Source organism: Callionymus lyra, chromosome 11 (assembly GCF_982586985.1).
Source record: "Callionymus lyra chromosome 11, fCalLyr1.hap1.1, whole genome shotgun sequence".
NCBI classification, from domain to species: domain Eukaryota; kingdom Metazoa; phylum Chordata; class Actinopteri; order Syngnathiformes; family Callionymidae; genus Callionymus; species Callionymus lyra.
This window is the reverse complement of record NC_141828.1, coordinates 27087041-27108748: the sequence shown is the minus strand read 5'-3', so window position 1 is coordinate 27108748 and position 21708 is coordinate 27087041. Positions and strand designations below refer to the sequence as shown.

At 36.8% G+C, this 21708-nt stretch overlaps 1 protein-coding gene across 4 annotated transcripts in view; it reads right to left on the bottom strand.

Annotated features, from left to right (window-relative positions):
* Positions 1 to 446: 446 nt before the first annotated feature.
* The window catches only part of ccser2a (coiled-coil serine-rich protein 2a), a 54663-nt gene continuing 33401 nt past the window's right edge, over positions 447 to 21708 (bottom strand). For 2 of the 4 annotated variants that reach the window (XM_087802651.1, XM_087802652.1), the window contains exon 10: positions 447 to 2469. In XM_087802651.1, coding sequence (XP_087658777.1) covers positions 1882 to 2469 — 588 coding nt within the window. In that variant the 3' untranslated portion in view covers positions 447 to 1881. Of the gene's footprint in view, positions 2470 to 6577; positions 6618 to 11114; positions 11200 to 21708 lie in introns of all 4 variants that reach the window. The other 2 variants (XM_087802653.1, XM_087802654.1) reach the window with 2 other exon arrangements.

Here is a 21708-nt window from a genome sequence, read left to right as displayed (position 1 = left end):
TCAAACTATATTGATATTCAACAGCAGTCTATCGATTTGATTTAAGTTGTTATGGGCTATTATAGATCTCTTTTGGTTTCGTTATATTTCAATCAAGTATAAACTATTTTGAAACTATTTAAAAGAAAATGTCAATATTCACAGGGTTTGTTCATTTTTGTGTTGCAATTGTTAGATGGCAGCAGTCGTTACTTCCTCTGCGGTTAAACGGCGAATGAAATTACTTGATGACTGAGGACGAGAGGATACAGTGGACTGCAGCAGCTCTAAAATGAATGTAGGCATATTTTGGCTTTAGTTTTAATAATTCAACCAAAAGAGGACAAATACAATATGCCATTAAATTCAGTGTCACTAAAAAAATTATGAAAGTGTATCATAATATATTGTATCGAAGTGAACGTGAGATTAGTTAGTGGCCTAAGTACCAGTTCAGACATAAACAGTTGAAACTAGATTAAAAAAGCAACGCAGATTTCAGTAACGTCTTTAATTTTTGGTTTCTTTCTTTAAAAAAAAAAAAAAAACATTTTACTACATACACTTATAAGGTTATATGTTATTATCAGCAATCTTGCATAAATTGCTTGATATAACCTTAATGCACACAATTAACCCCAAATGAACTCTGGAAGAACAGATCTAAGACAACATTCCGCACCAAAACAATACTGACTTTACTTTTCTAATCATTTTTCATTTGATTTAATCAAACCTTAACTTTCATAGACAGGACAAGAGTGGAAATAGATTTCAATGTTGCACAGATCGACACAACCGTTTATTGGCATCGACGGAAATGTACTGAGTAATCGAATCATGGTTCATTTGTCTCCCAGAGGTTAATCACATGATCAAGACCGCTGGTGATTTGATGTAATATATTCGGGAAATTTGAATATATATATATTGAAAAAAAGCCCTCATATGCAATTTTGCTGCAATGATTTAAATATAAACTGGAAAGCATGTTTTCATTTTTACGTAAGAAAATAATAATATAATAAATAATTTTACCAAAGTTAAAGAATACAACTCAGGATGTGTGCCATTTGTCAAATTGTTATTTTTATTTGAATTTATCTCATAAAATTGGCATAAAAAAAAGTATTGCTCAGGAACCAGAATCTGAATGAAGGTATCAGTGTTGGTTTAGGTATCGAACATGTTCTATTGATACTCAACCCTTCCCTCCTGAGTTCTATATAATTTACATTTTTATTAGGATATAACCTTCTTTTTCTTCCCTACTTTTATTTTGTGTCTGTTTCCAAACAGTCATATTTATTTTTATTTTAATTTTTAGCAACTTAAATTCGTTTTTTAATATCTAAATAAAGGTTTTCCATAAATCTAACAGAGAATGTTAAAATATAATCTATACATATAACTAAAATAAGCATTTAATTTTGTACCTCTACATGAATAAACTATATCCTTTTAAACAATTGTAGTTTTATCTTTGTTGTGTGACTACTTTTTCCACGTTACATTATGTTTTTTTTTTCCTTTTCACTTTTGGTCTTCTTCGATGTGGCCTTTCGGGGAAAATAAGTTTCTGGGAGTTACTTAAGGCAAATGGAGTAAACTTTCTCTCTACTTTCTTTCTTTTCCACACTCATCAAACACACCTTCTCTTTCTCGCTACTCTTCTAGGACACTCAAACACTTTTAAATGTTTTCTTTCTTCCTGCACATGGTTGTTCACGCCACCTTCGGGGCCTCGATTAACAAGCTTGTCACCTCCATGAATGAAAGAAATTCACTGCCATGTCAAAGATCACAAAATGTGTGAAGAGATTTGAAAACAACAATGTTTGTGAAAGTGAGATAATGGAAAAGGTCAACGCTTCTTTCAGCTGGAGGAAGGTTTGACGCTTCTCAGTGGTTCTTTGGCTTTGGGACACCGTTGCGTCCTGAAGACGGAACCGTCCTCGCGGCCCCGTTTCCGATGACCCCTCTCTGACCGGGCTCCTCTGCGCTAGTGTAGCGCAAGTTCCTGAAGAGCTCGGCTGCTCTGCGAGGTTGAGGCAGCGAAGGGCGACTCTGCAGCTGCGGCCCCGCGTTGAAACAGGGAAGGCCCCGAGATGGAGGCGGCAGCTGCTTGGTCCTGCAAGCAAACTGGCCCGAGGGACTCCCTGGACTCTGACCACCACACGTGCCTCCTGGTCTCAGCGTGGGGAGGGACGCACGTTTGTGCAAGCGAGGCGACTGCAGCATGCGAGGGCGAGTCTGAGGTCCGTCGCCGACCGCCCCCTTCTGTTGGGTCCCGGCACTGGAGCACGGCAGGTGAAGCTGCTTGTTGGGATCCACCTCAGCCAAGAAGCCGTCAACAGGATCATGTGAAGAGGCTCCTCCTAACATGGGGCTGAGGTCACTGTGGCCCTCTGTGGGGGGACAGTTTGCTAGTCTTCCCGGCTGGAAATGCTCGCTGAGGCATTGAGGGTTGAAAGGCTGTAGTATGTAAGGCTGCAGGAGAAATTCAGAGAGTAGATGTCAAATTTACTTTAAAAACTCTTTTATTCTCACATAAACACATTTTAAAAAGAGAAAAAAAATGAAGAAAAGAGGAACCCTAGTGTATACGGTCCTGGCTCGTTAAAGCCAGTTAAATATATCGACCAAATCTGTTCAGTGTGGCCTGGGGACCATTATTATGGGGCCCTCATGAGGTCATAGAGAAAACTAATGTGGCAACATTTCTGAACCATTAATTTCATTTTGTACTAAATAGTAAAAACTGTTTTTTTTTAATTAATATTTAAATAAAAGATATATAAACGAAATAAGGGTTACAATCATGGAACAATTCCACTTTTTAATTCATATTGTTTTGTTACTTTATTTATTCATTTATTTACCCAAATTATTAAGTATAATATATTGAAGCTTTTTTCTTATCTTTCTTTTGGGTAGTTGCAATGTGTTCTGTGGCTTCATTTCCTTGCACATCTTTTTCCCCCATTTTATTCATGGCCAGGTTCCAGTGTAAGTCATTAACTTGATGGTCAATTTGGACCCGCTGTACGTTGGGAGCAGATGGACAACATTCGCTCACCACATGCATCAATATGCTTTGGCATTACCTTTGTTCGGCATCGTTATTTATACGTCTTTGGACCAGTGCAGACTGGATTCACACCATGAGAAAGGATTCTGGCAGCTGCACATTAGAAGTAGGTGGTGATAATTGAACTGCTGATCACTGTACGACTCTGTGTTAATTCATTAAAAACCAAACAATGTCAGGATCTTCTGACAAGTCCATTGATTCTGATATTTCTCTGTCAATCTGCACCTATGATTCTGGACTAAAACCTTTGATGTTCCAAAAAGAGACAAGGAGTTGAGAGTTTGGGAAAAATGGGGAAGATTTGTTTCTGTGCAGCTGCAGTAGAGGTTGTAACTACCTGGAATCAAATCTTCACGGCACTGGTCGACAACCACTGAAGAAACACAGTGTGTCCGTACAAAAAAGTACTGTGTGTCAAATTAGTGGCCCGGGGGCCAATTCTGACCCACAAAGTAATTTTATGTGGCCAGTTAGACGGTTGTCTCAAAATCAAAGTAGTTTCATGTTGATCTACAATGATGTCAGTGTTTGAGATAAGATAAGGGACAGAAATACTAGTAAAACTGTAATGTTTTTATTACAGGTGGAAGATAGTTAAGATAAATTGAGCCCAAACGAATGAATGATAATCTTTCTTCTCATTAGGTTAATTTACATTTTGTTTGGCCCATGACTTGGACTGCTAGAGAGATTTTGGCTTCTTTGTGTGATTGATTTTAAACCCCCGATATAAGGGGGGAAATTAATCAAGTCCAGGGAGTCATGCAATTTCTTGTTGTTTATAACTGAAGGTCTGTCTGTGAAAAATAGATAGGGCGATATATTACGATATTCTTCTCCTCTATACTGTAACTGATACAGCACTGTATCGATAATTTAATCACCATTTTTTCCTTTTTTTTTTTAATGTAAATATTCAGTGTTCATTTTTGTGTTGCAATTAAACTTCCAGCCACTAGATGGCAGCAGTCATTATGACCTCTGCAGCCAAAGGAAAAGCTGATGTTTGACATTTCTACTTAAATGTGCTTGGATTTTTGTGTCTTCAATGTTTTATAATTTCTTGTTGACTTGAAGGTTTGGTACATCTAAAGGTGCATTTGTATGTTCAGATTAGATGAGAAGAAAAATGGCTTAATTTAAGTGACATCTAGTGTTTTTTATGTTTTCTTGATGAATCCAAGCTTCTGAAAGCAGACGTAGAAAAGCACACTTGCATTTGAACTACCCCTCACTGGTATTGACATGAAATCTACTTTCAGATTTGATGTCCCAGATTTCTAAACCTTGGTCTGGCTGATGCATACATTACAGGATCACAGACCCCCTAGTAGGAAACCCCTCAGATCTAAAGGTCGATCCTTGACCTAAATATAAGGAATCTTTTTCACTTTGGAGCAACAAATGTGCGTTCAAGAGACACCGCTTCCCTCTCAAGAGATCTCTCCACAATCTAACAGAACCCAATCTTGATTGAAGATTTATCATATTGTGATTCCCCCCGCGATTCATTTCTGGCTGTGTGTTAAATCTGCGGTGCTAATGGAGCAACTTGTTTTCCCTCCATCAGACTTTAAACGCTTTGGGCCAAAGAATCCTTTTGGGCCCAATTTTTGATCAGCAGCAATATGTTAGGAATCACCATCTGCTCGATATGTCCAATCAACATCACTTCATGATCCCATATCTTCGAATTATGCACAAAGAATTGGCCTCAATCTATCTCCTGATCTTTAACCCAGTTCTTGGATACACATCAATATTTTAGCATCACTAATATCATTTCATGACGTTTCAGCATGACTTGAGTTATATTAACCCTCCTAGGATCCCAAAAGAAATCTCAGAAGAGGACAGAAAATGAGTGTTCATTTGCCTCTTTCTTAAATGTTGCGCAGGAGTAGTTCGCTGAAGACACAGCGCCATCTGCTGATCTAATTGAGCAAAAATATAATTTAAAAATACAGGCTGTTTGTTCCTAACAATAACATGAATATTATGTGTATTTGAAGGCTTCAATGGTTGATCAAATGAACAAATGATGACTCAAGATACATCTTAAAATAATCGCATATTCAAATGGTAATCACCTTCTGAATGATGATAAATGATGAAACCAAATGATGAAAACAAAAAAATATTAGTAATATTCATAGACAATTTATTCATCACACTTCTCTACTTCTCTACTGGGAAAAAAAAATCACTGGAATTGGTGTTATCTCTCGTTAAGGGTCTACAGTGATTGTGGGTACTCAGCACACACCCTAAGACACCCGACCAACCATCCAAAATTAAATGGTTGATAAATTAAACAAAGTATGAGCCAAGATAAATCTTAAAATAATAATAATAATAATTGCCGCAGCATTACATAAAAAGGTACAGGTTTGACTCCTGCCAGAAGCAACTTCAAGTTCAGTTAATATGTTGAATTGAATCAAAACTCCAGATGCTAAAAACCGTTTAAAAAGCAATTTAACATAAGAAAAAAAAACTCCAGTAATAATACTTAATATGTTCTTAATGAATATGTAGCTGTGAGGAAACTAGTCATGACGTGTGATGAGGATGAAGAGGCTGCAGATTACAATGAAGGGATTTCAGATAGATATAGATGATATAGATTTCATTTTCTGAGTGATAGTTGTTAGTCATGAAGACACGCCTGCATCTGCAGTAAATGTTGTATTTGAACACAACAGCTAATACGGGACTGGAACACATTCAGCTATTTCTCTGAAAGTAGAGTTAGAATGCCAGTGACTGCCCTTGAGCAAAGCTATATGTATCATGTTAAACAGCTTCTTCTTGATGATGTAATCTAAAAAGCAGTATCAGATCAGCGTGATGCTGACCAAAAACCTATTCGTTTAGAGTTGATGGGAGAGTCCTGAGCTAAAGTATGTTTATCGAATTTACTTTACTACATCAAATAATATTCTCTCACTGATTGTATTTCTTATCACTGTTGTGTGAGAGAGGAATGTGGTGAAATCTATTTTTCCTTTTTCCACTATAGTCTTACTACAACTGTCAAGTGTCTTGAGATAGATTTGTTATGATAAGACACTTTAAATAAAATATAATTGAATTTTAATACTTCTAATCCTGACCTAGAGGAATAATTTTTTATTCAAGTGTGTGTTTAGTGGAAGCCTTTGGAGTAAGATCATGAACCGGTTGTGAAACTGCAAGGTGGATATAATAGCGAACTAAGAGCTCTGTATTCCTATTTGTTGTTTAAATAAAAGCGTTAAAACAAATTTGTAACCTGACAATAGTAGATCAATAAATCCACAGTGATTCATGCATCATGGTCAGCTTGGATTCACGAGATAGAAACAAAGTAAAATAAAAAAAAAGCTCAGTTGTTACCACGTCAACAAAAAGTCTGCATGCAAATACATGCTTGAGTCATGCCACGGCACACAGAAACCCAAAAACTTGTCGTGCGTTGAGGGCAGCATGTGGATTGTACGTTGAGAAAATGTGTTACTATACCACGCTCTGTCAGTGAAGTACTGCACTAGGTGCTCCACTCCTTTTTGCAAGAGCACGAGGAGGTAGAGAGGAACACACAGATTACAGAGTGAGATTTGAGAAAAAAAGATGAGGTGCAGAAGACCCTTGTGGGGGTTCACAAATTGTTAAATTCAGGATTATTAGTGGAGCAGAGCTGGCAGGATTCATGTTCCATAAACAACCCAAAATAATTTTTGTTGATGTTTTCCAGCATCTATTTCTCCGACCTTACTGCTGCAGAAAATCATTGTTAAGACCCGTTGAACAACATGGATGTCTTCAGCCAACATTTGGGTGTTTGTATATGCAGACCCTCCTGTTATGAACAAATATTTGATGTGTACAAATATGGCATGGAGAATCAGACATTAATAGTTGAAAAGTTGAGCTAATTTGTGTATCATTAGCATTTTACTTCTATCATTGGATACAGTGAGCCTTGTTTTTTTGCTTGAAACAGAAAACACATAAAGACTATTAACATTCAAACAAACAGAGATAATGAGTTTATTCAAAAAATAGTTTGTGGTTGTATTTATATTAGTGGTGTAAAAAAAAATGGGTTCAGACGTTCCTGCTGTACTAGATGGACTAAACCTTTGAGAAGTTGCAGACATTTACATTTGTGCAAATTAGTGGTAGTGTCATGACTGAAACACACAATAATTGTATGAAATCCTATTTATACAAGTATAAACTTTATTTAGTCGTTTTACTCTACAGCAGGTTTTTCTCATTAAAGTATTCACGATAATTTACAATTTAACAAATGACAATTTATATCCTTCTCTTAACCAATAAAGATGTACTTGGTCTAGCACCAACATACATTAAAGATCTAATCCAAACTTATCAACCTTCTAGGACCTTATGATCCTTAAACTCAGATCTATTAGTTATACTACAAATCTTTAAATATAGATTTGGAGCCAAGGCCTTCAGTTTTCAAGCCCCTCTGCTGTGGAACCAACAACCGGCTTCAGTCCGAAGTGCAGACCCCTCTCTATGTTTAAGAGTAATCTTAAAACCTTACTTTGCTACTGACTCTGGCTCTTGACCCGCCCTTTTTGTTTGTTTTTTGTTAGTTGCTATAGGCTTAGATTGTTGGAGGAGCTTTAGACACCAATCTCTCTCTCTGTATATCCTTATTTTCTGCATTATATTCAACACCTGCAGTTTAAACCCTCACTTTTCTTCTCTCACAGAATTCCAGGGCTCGACCTCCAAAGCTGCTGCTGGATCTCCACCACGTCATCAGATCCAGAGTTCTCTCCATCACCTCCATGGACTCTTCTATACTCTCCTCTTTTCTCTCACTGTATCCTCCCTCAGTCTTCTCTCCGTCCATCTGTCTACCCTCCACCCCCCTCCCTCCCAGCCGGTCACAGCAGAAGGTCGTCAACAGTGAATTTGGTTCTACTCGAGGTTTCTGCCTTCTAAAAGGAAGTTTTTCCTCGCCACTGCTACGCTGTGATACACTCATTGTTGAGTTGCTGGGATCTTTTTTTTCATTTCTCCATTATATTATTATTGAGTAATAATTGTCACTTTAAATAATTATGCTAAATGCATAAATGTAAATACATTTGGTAAAATTGTTGCAATTTAATGTAGTAACAGTCAGAAAGTCTCTGAGTATCTTCTGGATCAGGCGAAGCTGAAAATACATAACGGTTGAAAATGAGAGCATTAGACAAGGTCTTTGATCTCAATAGTGGGAAACCCCTCCCACTCCCAACCCCTCGTGGCCTGTTAGATCATTACTGGTTAATCAAGCTTAAATAAACTTGATCACATCCAATATTTGTCATTTTCACTCTGGGTACATCCCATAGAAGAGTCATTAGCGCTCCCCTGCCTCTCCTTCACTCCCACTGTCCGTTCATTATCACGTGAAGCTTAATTATCTGCCTGAGATCTGCAGGCTCTGCTTCGACACCAAACATTTTCCATGTTGAGGGCAAAAAAAAAAACAGATAAATAAACCTTTGCCATGTTTACTTCACCTTCCCTCTCCAGTGGAGAAGAGGCGCAGCAGGAAGGATCAAACAGACACGGCGTGGGTTCTTCTTTTGTTTTTCTACTTTCCCCTCTGTGGGTTAGACGTGAAGTCTATTTACTGGTGATCAATCTTCCTCTGATACTTGGGCTCTGTTGTTGGGATTCACCGAGAGAAGTGTAGCTGCTGCCGCCAATATCTAATGTGGGTCTTACATTCTTTCCATGTGAAAAATATCATAGGTTAACCAAGAACAAAATCACACAAGCAGAGTAAAAGATATGTTTAAATTCATGTTCAACTCTGTAAACAACAGAGGAATGCATTCTCCTTCCAGGAGATGAAAACTAATTTGAAGTGAAAACATCTGCCTACACACCTACATGTGGTTTAAGGTTGGACTAAGCTGTTGATCTGAGGTTTTTTTTTATTACTTATTCTAGTTTTTTTTTTCCTGGAAAACAGTCTGCAATGATCACCAACTTCACCGGAGCATCACTCTATGAGGAGATAACCATAGCAGCATTATATATATTTTTTTAATTATTTTATTGGACTGTATTATGTTATAATTTTATTTTAAATAACTTTGTTTGCACTCCACTCTATACTGAAATCTAATCAGCAGTGTAGGGTTGTAAGAAAATATTGATATAACGATACACTGCGATATTTTTATTCCTGATACTGTATCAATAATAAATAATAATAATAATATATTTTTTAACCTTTTAAAAAGGATTTTATTTTAATTCAAAGTTATTTTTTCTTTATATTTCAATAGCGTGTGTATAAAAGACAATTATTTGATGTTTTGTAATACAATTAACACAATTAAAATTTCACAGTGTTTATTCATTTGTGTGGTGAAATTAGACCTCTGGCCACTAGTTGGCAACATTTGCCATTTCCTCCGTGCCAAAGTTACAACAAAACCAGTGAAATGGAAGCAAATCCCTGAAATAAATAAGGGTACCCCAGGCTCCAGCAAGCTGAAGTTTAACTTTAACATAATATAATATGCATTTTTTTGTTAATATTTTGAGAAGCACTTTCCTATAAGCACTACAAAAGAAACAAAATATAATATATATATATATACTGTATATTTACATTTACCTCAATAATTAATTACAATAAAGAGAAAACTCTTACAAAGTATATTGTTTTTTGTCATTTAATTCCTCTGTATGTGTAACACAGCCTGTAAACTTGCCCTTGATCTACAAGCCTTATTTTTAAAGTTCGTGATGCTACAGTTTTAAATGTAAAAACACTACATCGTTTCATGGGGACACATCATTTATGAAGATATTATCAAGTCTATCTTTGGAAACATTTCTTTACCAACTCCAATATGTAAGCTTGCTTTTTTTTTGGTTTTGTGCTTTATTTAAGATAACATTTTCCTTCTTTTTTATTCTAATATGTGCCATTTTATCCCTGTCAGAGCAGCTATAAGCTTTGATAATAAATATTTAGTTGAGTTATGTTTGTTTATCTTGTAATAATAATTACAAATTATTGGATTTTATTTGTGTTTTGATCACATTTCTTACGATATTTAGTTTGAATATTAAATTTAAATATTCATACGTTTATAATATATGTTACAATATTTAGTCATTTTTTAATTTTATTTTGTAAATATACAAGTAAACCATTACTCATAAATCAATGTACAGCAGTTAACAGGGTTTTTTCAGTCACTAAATATCATTTAATTTCCAACCATTACTTCAGAGGTACATTTGTTAATAAAATATTTCAATATATAGTATGTTATGCTGTTAAGGGTCCAACATTATCAAGAAAATCTCCTGAAAACTGTACTGAATAGCTTTATTCTGTCTCAGCATTTAGAGGAAGATTTTTAGTCAAGTAAAAAGTTGATATATGAAGCACATTAACCACCAACCTTGGGGGATTGCTTTATTTTTATCATTATAACTCTTAGAACACACAAACTATCCTAGCCAACGAGCCAAATTTGGGCCCACAAGGCATTTACTGTGGCCAGAATGTTGCATAAGAAGTAGATTAATGTTCATGTTGATATGTTGACCAATAAAGACGCCAGAGTTTAAGATAAGATGAGAAACAGATATTTTCTTGGGCAACAATTGTGCAGAGACTTCCAATAAGGGTCAAACTGATCAAATTAAGCATCAAAGAATGAAATGACAAAATTGCAATCAGACTAATACTTGCTGTAACAGACAAAATGAGAATTTACTTTATTTTCAAGCCCCAATTTAAACTGTTGAAATATTTTAGCCTGTTGTGTGTTTGAGTTAGACACGCCTGTCTCAGAATTACAGTTAATATTGTATTTGATATCCAGAGACATTTTAAATGTTAGTATCTTCTATGAAAACAACAAGCAAGTGTTACACAAATCAAGCAACCACAGACGCAGGTATCAACTTCAAATCCTAAAATGAAAGTTTTTCAGCGGAGACTCTGAGAAGTGTTATTTGTGTGAGGAGAATGTGGAGAAGCGTGTTAGTGACTCACTCTGTCTGCGCTGAGGCATGCTGGTACGGTTCAAGCCCTGGTGCTGTGCCTGCCACGGGGACAGCATCGGGGTGGGCAGCACACCCTGCGCGGAGAGAAACACAAGTGGGCAAAACAAAAGGCATGACGCACCAGAGGGACACACAAAGAAGTGGCATCGCACAAAACACACACTGCAACAGTTCATTAGTAAGAAGACACACATGCACATGTACAAAATAATAATTTGGATATAACTAGTTACTAGAAGTTATAGTCCAGCACGTGGAAGTGTATCAGAATGGTTGGGGTTGTTTTTTTTTTTACACATAGGGTTTAATATTGTGATTCAAATTCTGATGCATAGATTTTTAAAATGCAATATTTTTAATTTAATTTTTTAATTCAATGTTGGTATAAAAGGAGTACAAAGCTCTGTGTAACCAAACATTTGAGGTGCAATAAAAATAATTAAAGGAATTAAAAAAAAAAAACATTTCCATTTTTTCCATATAAATGTTAAATTCAACCACTCTGATGCGACTGATATACTTCCATTTTTTGTCTTGTGTTGTGGAAAATGCTTTTAAGCAATGTTCCCTCTATTTTTTTTCGTGTCTGAGCAAACACACCATGTCCCTGAGCATTCCCTTGTACCACTGTGAGCAACATCAGACGTATTCATCAGGCCAGTATCGCATCCATTCAATATTTACTTGGGATAATATAATTGATTTATATAATAACCATGTCATCTTTGACAATTAATATTATGCTTCCTAGCTACAATATTATGATTTAATTATGAATTTCTCTAAATTCTACATTCAAATGATATCATATTTTGTGGAATAGTCCACATCTTCAAGAATAGATCGATGTCAGTCCATGATTGTTACCCATGGAAAGTATTTATTTATCATAATCTTAAATTTTCCATTTAAATGATCTAAAACAGGGGTGCTCACACTTTTTCGGTTCGCGAGCTACTTTTATAATGATCAAGTTCAAAAGATCTACCTTCATCAAATTTGCTCAACATAAGTAAGTACATACTTCACTCAGATGACTGAATGAAATTAATGGACTGATAATCATTCATGATGGAAGGATGTGTGGATTTAATCATCTTCATATAAATAGTGTCTTACATAAATAACTAGATTCAAATAGTGCAGTCCGTGAGGAGCATATTTCCTCATAAGAAGATACTTTTCCTCTGAAAGTAACTTCCAAAAATGTCCATGAGACCTGGTCTTAAGCTCAGTGTCAGCCTGTGTTAAATCGCATCCTCCACTGCAGACAAGTTCAGACTCATATGTACTAAGAATTGCATTGATTTCCTACTAAAAATGGTTGTTCATTCAAACCCAAATGGTGCACAAAAAATATTCAGATGTAAGAATCTGTGCATGACACGAATTCGAGCCTTTCATCCCTTTCCATGCCTCCATTTCAATACGTCGATCATATTTAAATGAAGCACAAGACTAAAATTTCTCCTTTCTGTGATCATGAAAAAACTAAAACAAATGAAAACATGAATTTAAACTAACAGTTTACATTTGTTAATTTTAGACATGTCTGACATGAATCAAACTATTGTAAATGAGTTCAGATGTGCTCTGGTGTAAATGTTTATATTTTACATACACGGTTATTAACAAGAATACTGCATTCACAGAGGCGAGCAGTGGATTATTTACATTTTAATAAAACGCGCATTATTTTGTTCGATATATTACTAAAAAAAACAAAGCTTATAATTCTATATCGTTTTTATGAACTGCGTAAAATGACTGTCGGGAAGTCTGCACGTTTTGCTCCTTTATTCTCGATTCATATTAACTTTGCCGTGCATTCACTGGAAGAGGCGGAAGCTCAGATTGGCTGCTGTGCATGTCAATCAAATTGACAACCAATCGGCGCACTGTTGTTAGCAAGCTAACTTGCACGGTGCACTTAGAGGGAACATTGCTTTTTAGTATCCTGACAACCTTAACTTTCTGCACTCAGATGAAGGTCACAGACTGCAGAGGTCAGCAGTACAACATCATGTGACAAAAGGCAGTGACGCAACACTCAAGTCACTCGACCGAAAAAAACGTCCCCAAGACAGAAATCACAAGAAACCAGTAACATTCTGAACCAAACTGACAACCATTCTGTTGCAGCTCTCGATACTCTGACCGTATAAAACACTTTTTTTTTTATTGATCCTCAGATCTTCACCATGAGACAAAATCAAACACCAAATTGTCGTCCAAACAAGCCAGGTGTCAGGCAATCATCTTCGTGCAAGAATACCTGATGTGGCTGAAACGATTGTCCCCGAGAAAACAGTGGCATGATACAACTTTTCCATCAGTCACCCAGGCAGCTGACAATACAGCCTGTATAAGGAACAGGAGAGAGTATTTTTCATAAAGTCCCAGAGCCGTCGATCTAACAAGTGACAAGATCTCAGAAGGTGACACAGAGTTCTTAGGCAACTATACATTTCCTTTTTTTTAAAGTGCTCATCACCTTGTTTTTGTACTTTTCAATTAGCTAGTAAAAGGAAAACGCATTTTCCTGAAACGTCACGATTGTGACAGAACGAGAAGGAAGCCGTAAACTTACGTTTAGATGAAGCTTTATAATGGAACAAGCTTGTCTTCAAAGCCCTTAATGCACGTCGTCTTACATGCACAATTTAGCCCCCAAATAATACCAATAGAACATAAAACGAAGTTTGTTAAAATGCCAGTCACTGCAATATTTTCTCCTCTGTTGCGTCGTTTTCGCAAACAATTTTCTTCGGGTTTTCCCTACTTTTAAAATAACTTAATTGCAACAGTGTAAACTCGTGAAAACGGGAGCGTCTTCAGTCACCAAAGTCACTATTAACAGTTTTCTCTTCTTGAAAGCTTTAAAAAGTCACTCAGTTTATCTGCCATAATTCAACCAATGCAACTACTTAAGTAAAGCACATGGTGAATGGCTGGGTTGACAATCATATACAGTGGTATGAAAAGGTTTGGGCACCCCTGTACATTTTCATGATTTCCTTTGTAAAAAAATATATTGGTTGTTTGGATAAAAAAATCCAGTAAAATATATCTTATAGGAGACAAACACAGTGATATTTGAGAAGTGAAATAAAGTTTATATAATTTACAGAAAGTGTGCAATTATTATTTAAACAAAATTATGCATGTGCATAAATTTAGGCATCACCAAAGGAAAATTACTCAATATTTTGTGCATCCTACTTCTTCAGAAATAACAGCCTCTAAACACTCCTTTAGCTTCCAATTAGGGTCTGGATTCTGGTGGAAGATATTTTGGACCATTCTTCTTTACAGATCCTCTCCAGTTCAGTCAGGATTGATGGTTTCCGAGAATGGACCGCCGGCTTTAAATCACACCATATATTTTCAATAATATTCAGGTCTGGGGACTGAGATGGCCATTCCAGAACGTTATACTTTTTCCTCTGCATGAACGCCTTAGTAGATTTTGAGCATTTTTTAGGATCATTGTCTTGTTGAAAGATCCAGCCCCGGCTCAACTTCAACTTTGTTACTGATTCCTTGATATTGTTGTCCAGAATCTGCTGATATTGAGAGGAATCCATGCGCCCCTCAACTTTAAAAAGATTCCCCGTCCCTGCACTGGCCACACAGCCCCACAGCATGATGGAACCACCACCAAATTTTACTGTAGGCAGCAAGTTCTTTTCTTGGAATGCTGTGTTCTTTTTCCGCCATGCATAACGCCCCTGGTTATGCCCAAATAACTCTATTTTAGTATCATCAGTACACAGCACCTTATTTCAAAATGAAGCTGGCTTGTCCAAATGTCCTTTAGCATACCTGAAGCGACTCCGTTTGTGGCGTGTGCAGAGAAAAGGCTTTTTCTGCATTACTCTTCCATAAAGCATCTCCTTCTGTAAAGTGCGCTGAATAGTTGAATGATGCACAGTGACACCATCTGCAGCAAGTTGATGTTGCAGGTCTTTGGAGCTGGTCTGTGGGTTGACTGTGACTGTTCTCACCATCCTGCGCCTCTGTTTATCTGAGATTTTCCTTGGTCTGCCACTCCGGGCCTTTACTAGAACTGTGCCTGTGGTCTTCCATTTCCTCACAATGTTCCTCACAGTTGAAACTGAGAGCTTACATCTCTGAGATACCTTTTATATCCTTTCCCTAAACCATGATGTTGAACAATCATTGTTTTCAGGTCATTTGAGAGTTGTTTTGAGGCTCCCATGTTACCACTCTTCAGAGAAGATGCAAAGAGGAGAAACACTTACAATTGGCCTCCTTAAATACCCTTTCTCATGATTGGACTCACCTGTGTATGGAGATCAAGGGTCACCAAACCAATTTTGAGTTCCAATAATTAGTGCTAAAGGTATTAAAATCAATAAGATATAAGGGTGCCTAAATTTATGCAAATGCCCTAATTTTGTTTAAATAATTCTTGCACACTTTCTGTAAATCGTATAAACTTCATTTCACTTCTCAAATATCACTGTGTTTGTCTCCTATAAGATATATTTAACAGGATTTTTTTTATCCAAACAACCAATGATTTATAAAGGAAAATCATGAAAATGTACAGGGGTGCCCAAACTTTTTCATACTACTGTAGTTCTACTGTGAGGGTCACGATTATTTTAAATCAAGAATCATAACCCAAAATATAAAAATAAGATGTGATATATTCACCATTTAATTGCGTAGTTTACTGTTTGCATAGGGTTTTGATCCCGTACTGCTTTGCCGCCCAGCCAACCAATGACAACTTTTGATGACGTAGAATTTAAATACAGTATTGTAGTGGCCAATCAGTCGTCAATTTATAGAGCAAGTGTGTAGACAGGCATCATGGGAGTTCACTGTTTTGTTGGCACCACAAGCAGGGTGGATGTGATAATAAGTGTCTCCCACCAAGTTTTGTGGTTGTGTTGAAGTGTATCTGCTGTTCAAATAAATCCCAAAGACAAGGAATATTGATGTTAAGAATATTTCAAGTATATTTATAGTACTTTGTGCAATATAAAACTTCAACATTTATAATAAAGACAACAAAAAACTGCGATATAACTGGGGCATCAAGACAGTAGGATGGGGATCTGATGGTTGTACAGTCCAGCTGTGGGAGCACTACAAACCATCATCCTGACCCCAGAGCCCCAGATTTAGTCATTCATCTCCAATTCACATCAGGAGAGGCAAAGTGGAGAAGTCCACGGACATACTTAAACACTAACAAATGTGTTGGTGGACTTGGTGCCTCTTAAATGGAACTATAATAGGGACAAGGAGCAGAGGATCTGTCAAAGGGAAGGAGAAACACAGACAGAAAGATAGAAGGTGAAGGCAAGCCTTGTCCCAGCAGGCCCATTCCTGGCCAATTCATATCCCTGGAAGTGGGGCCATGCTGAGAGCAGGAAAGAGTTTCTACCGCAGACTAAGACCGTCTTTCATCACCGACAGCTTCAGCAGCGGGAGGTCTCGAAGTCGAGAGGAAAAACCTGAGGTGAGGAACGGAGGAGGACATGCTGACGCACCTCATGGTTCTGACAGTGACTGGTAGTTCTATTTAACTCCTATACAGCCAGTTTTTTTTTTCAACTTCCCTTCTATTAACGAGAAGACTGAGAACGTTTTTCAACTTTTAAGCCACAGCACTAAGAATGAACTCAATAAGAGAAGGCGTGCAGAATTTCGACGCAAGGAGAAGAGAGAGGACGAAACACAAAGTATCTTCACGACTGACATTGATCCATTTATCAACGAGCAGATCAGACAATTACACATTCAAATTCACCTTGTCTTGAAGTACACATCATTGTGACTAGAAATAAGCACTTAAATCTCAGCATGCCTTTGTGTTTGATTGGCAGTCCTAACATTAGGTGCCAAATTAATCCTCAGTCTTAAAATCAACTAATCGATGGACAATTATTTTACAAAACTAACATATTTTGAGATGAACACCTCCATTAACAACCAGATACAGTTGTACTAATAATAATAATAAAAGAAGTAAAGTCATTAATAGAAAATAGTAATAATAGATAATAGTACATTTAGCAATGAAAAAAAAAAGTTTACAACAAGGTTATAAGAGTATTCGTTGTTTTCAAATAATGGTCCAAAGAAAAGTTGCAGGACTGCTGTGAGGTCACGGAGACAAAAAGACGAGGGAAACATTTTCAGAGGAAGCTTAATGTCATGTCATGACCGCCTTCGTCTGTCTAAGCCTTCTAATCCCTGAGCCAAAGCTCATTTTGGAGAGCCGTGTAAAATACCACACATCCGCCTGAAATGTTACTCTGTTAGCTTTGGCAATTAGATCCCCCACCTGTCCAAAGATTTTTAAACTGACGCAAGATACCTGACAGAAGACGTTGTCATGTCAGGGGGAAACTTGTACCTCCGACTTCCTCAATCCTCTCGTCCATAAGTTCTTTCTATCCACTCACAACGGTGAATCAATCTCATTAAGAAGCGGAGATAGGGAGCATGAGCTGGGATGTCAAAAGGGATGGTGGAGATAACAGTGGCGGCAGATAAAAAATAATAATAATAGCGAGGGAGACAAAAAAAAGATGAAGAAGAGGGTGTTTAACAGGCAGAGAGGGAGTTGAAGTGTTGCTGTAATTATCTCGTCTGCTTCTGATGAAAGATCGCCCTCTCTGTTGCTATTGTTCCACTGCTGCTGCTCCTCTGTGTATTTGTTTATCTGGGTTATTAACAGGGTCAGCTCCTTATCCGCCATCTGCCCAACTTATTGTTTGGAACAAGGAAGGGAGTACTAGATACACAGCATCCCAAAAAACATACAAAAAGATTTTGTTTTTTCAAACGACCTCTATTGTTGGGGCTCGTGCTGAAAGAAGTACAAAAGTAATGTTTCTTATGCCCTGATAAAAAAAAAAAAAATTCTAACCGTAACTGATCGTTTTTCTTCTTTTTTTGGGTGAAACACAAACTCTTTTATATTAACAACGTTTTTTTCTAGTGAATGCTTTTGGACTTCAAATTAAATTGTAGACAGATTAGAGTAAAAAGCGGATGCTTGGAACCATTTCAGAGAAAAAGTTTCCAAAGCCTTCCAAGACAACTGTGAGGAAGAAGGGAACAGTTGAGAGGAAAAGTCGGAGGCACGCCAGCAGAAAAAAAAGAGCAAAAAAAAAAAGAGCAGCAAAAAAAGAGTAAAACAGCAAATTACAAAGTCTTAACACTGGAAGTTCAAAGGCCAAGACAGGAATGAATATTTAAATTCTTGTTATCAGGTTAGAAGCAGCTTTGGAATCCTCTAGTTAAACCTTTAGATGTTGCCGTTTATCGCATGTTACTCGCCATCAAGGTCACAAGTGCAAGTGAATATTGACATGTGAGCTACAATAAAAAAAAAACAATTCGCCTGAATACATTACTGGATGAACTTTAGTGATGGTTCCATAAGACACAATTTGAAAGGCTGAAGGTTGCTTCAGCATCATGACCCACAACTCCAAGGTTCTTGAAACCTGGAGGAGCGATGAGCGCTGAAGAAAACAAACCAGCTTTCAATAACCTCTTTCACAAAGAACTTCTGAGCTTGTTATTCCTGTGTTTGAATCCACTCTGAAAAGAGTTATTATCTCAACATGATGACCAATACACCAGTTTTTGGATATAATTTGGAGGATTAAGTCGAACACATACTTCCAATTTTTCTCCACTTTCCTTGGGGGTATTGATTTAAAAAGGTTCCCTGCTGTGTAAAGGGCTTGCATACAAATCTATTCATTCAGTTTGATAAAACAGACCGAATGTGCCTTATTCTGCTCCTTCAAGGGGATTTTAAAAATCATATTGCCAGTATATAAAAATACATTGGAAGGATTTGTTGCTCACCAACGTGCTAAAAACACTTGATAAACAATATATTATAGCATCCGATTCTTTCACTTGAGTTTTTTTTATGTAGCTCTTCATACAGTTTTGGTTAATATGACCCGATAAAGAGATGTTTCGTTGTGCGCTTCCAGATTCGGCACAGAGATGGTACAGTCAAATGGGGTGAATAAATATATTGTGAGTCGGTCGGAACCAAAAATACATTTAAATTGGAATATTTAGTTTTAAACTGAGAGCAGAGGGGAAAAAGGAAGAAAATATAAGTTGCGCATCAGCAGCAGAAACTACATTTTAGGATTCTTTAAGATATTGTTTGCTTTCAGTTTTTTTGGCTCATTTCAAAATTGGGGTGAATCCTGGCAGTGAAATTAAAAGAGAAACAATAGAAAGATTATCTAGCAGTTCTATGTTCTATGTTACTATTGTTACTATCCCCTGTATATCATTTATCAAAAAAAAGCCAATCGAAAACTGAATTTATTAAAAAACATGCTAGCAACAACTAATGTGACTTCTGAGAGTTTCTTCTATTAAAACTAAAGTATTTCTCATGATGTATGAAGAGTGAGCACGTTATGCTGACGTTTTCAAGTCACATGAAAAATGTGACATTAAATCATGGTGAAAATGATAGCATAATAGAGATACTTCATCCAGCTAGGATGATTAACAGAAATCCTTAAGTACATTCATTTGAATATCAAGTTGAAACTTACTGTTTTTTAATAATTATACAACACTATAATGTAAAGTTTTATTATGTATTCCATCAACTCACAATCCAAATTAGCACGATGTGACAAACAAAACGTTTTAAAAAACAAAAGGTAAAAATAAAATCAGATCAATTATTTCCATATTATGTATTCTTTAGTAGTTCATTGATTTTAAGTTTAAATTTTAAATTTTGGTTAGTAAATTCTATTTAATGATATTTATCTCACATTTCCAAGGATAAAATATAAAGTGCGAAATACATTCCGTTTTTTAAATCCAATTGTAAGAAAAAAAAAAAACACTCAATCTACTCAAAAGGGATTAATGAATATCCTCGCTCTAAAAAGACTTCAGCCCACAGTTTTTAATCTAACCTCCATCATAATAAGCAGGAGGTACTCCAGGTGACCAATGTTTCCATCATGTGGATCCTATTGAGAGTCTAGCCTTGCTTTGATGTTGCCATGGTAACAGTCACCACATGTTGGAAAGCAGCGACGGATTGTGGATTCTGAGCTTGAACTTGTTTTTGTGAATTTTATTTTCCATCTTAAAGCCCATGTGAGCTGCAGACCAGGTTTTGAAAAGTATTTTATACCTCAACCCCCCCACTGATGTACCACGAGAGATAAAAACGTGTTTCTAATTCAAAGAGCCTGACCGTTTTTAAGACTGAGCAAACATTTTTAAAGATGTTTAATAGTCGTCCTGTCGGTTCTGCCGCGGCTCATTGATCAATACTAGCGTCGCCACACAGCAGGTCGCCGCTGATTACCAACGCGGGATTGTCAACACACTGAAACACCTCATCGATTCTAAATATACTTCATCTTCACTTTCTCCAGCCCTCTCCACACATCTGTGCATCTCCCAGAATAAACACTCCACGCTGTCATTGCACTCTGTTGAGTTAAGATCTTGACATTTGAAGTGTTAAACACAGACATTTAGAGCATCTCATTTGACTCCTGTCAGAAATAAAACGCATCTCCTCGCTGGTGAGAAAACACTCAATTGTGCTGTCGGAGGAATAGGTCACACACACAAATACACACCTTCACACACGCAAACACACACACAGGGCAATGTGTAGAAATGTACCACAGGAGTTCACTGTTTTTTGGGACCATAAGTAAGGTGTTAAGGACCACTGTACTAGGATATATCAGTGCAGCATCTTCACCTGAAGACACCTGAAGATGCTGCACTCTAAATCGGGTCAAGAGGCTGAGTTCAGATGGGCTGAATTACGAAACCATTTCCATTAGGTTGAGGCTAATACGCAGTCACTTTTCAGTCTACAAACCCTCATGTCATCCAAAGTAAAATGTAGGAAAAAAATTCTCCCCTCTTACAATGTGTGTCGATAGTGAAAGTAGTGTTTGGTAGCTGATTGCTGATTGGTCTTGCTGCACTCACTCAATTACGACATCTAGTAGTGGAAATGGCCCACTTATTTTCTTGTTCTTATGAAATATTCATCCACCTGATTTCGCACTTTGTAAACTAGATCCTCTTGCACATTTCTTTTTTTTCAAAATAATTGTGAAGAATGTCATTTGTAGTATCACATTCTTAAACATTGACCTACAATGAATCTCAATCACATGCTTTTGTCGACTATATCTAACGTTACTTGAGGATGAAACATATTCACCGGTTCCCATTCACAGCAGCAGCTGGAGGAAGATGCCAAAAACGATTTTTGGGAGGTTCTTTTTACAGAAAATTACTTTTCTCTCTCTAATAGGATGCTAATGGGGCGACTACGGTTCTCACTAAAACTATAACTGAGCTGAGCTTACATGAGATCGTGACTGAGCTTTTCTACCTTCCATTTTCCTAAAATTATTTAATTTCATATGCTCTTGGCAGACATTAGGGGTTTCAATCATGCAAGATTACTCATTGATCTTTTGGAATGTTGTTTTGTCTAAACTTTCAATTAAAACTGAATACAAATTGTTGATCACTCTCCAGAACGTACACAATCATGT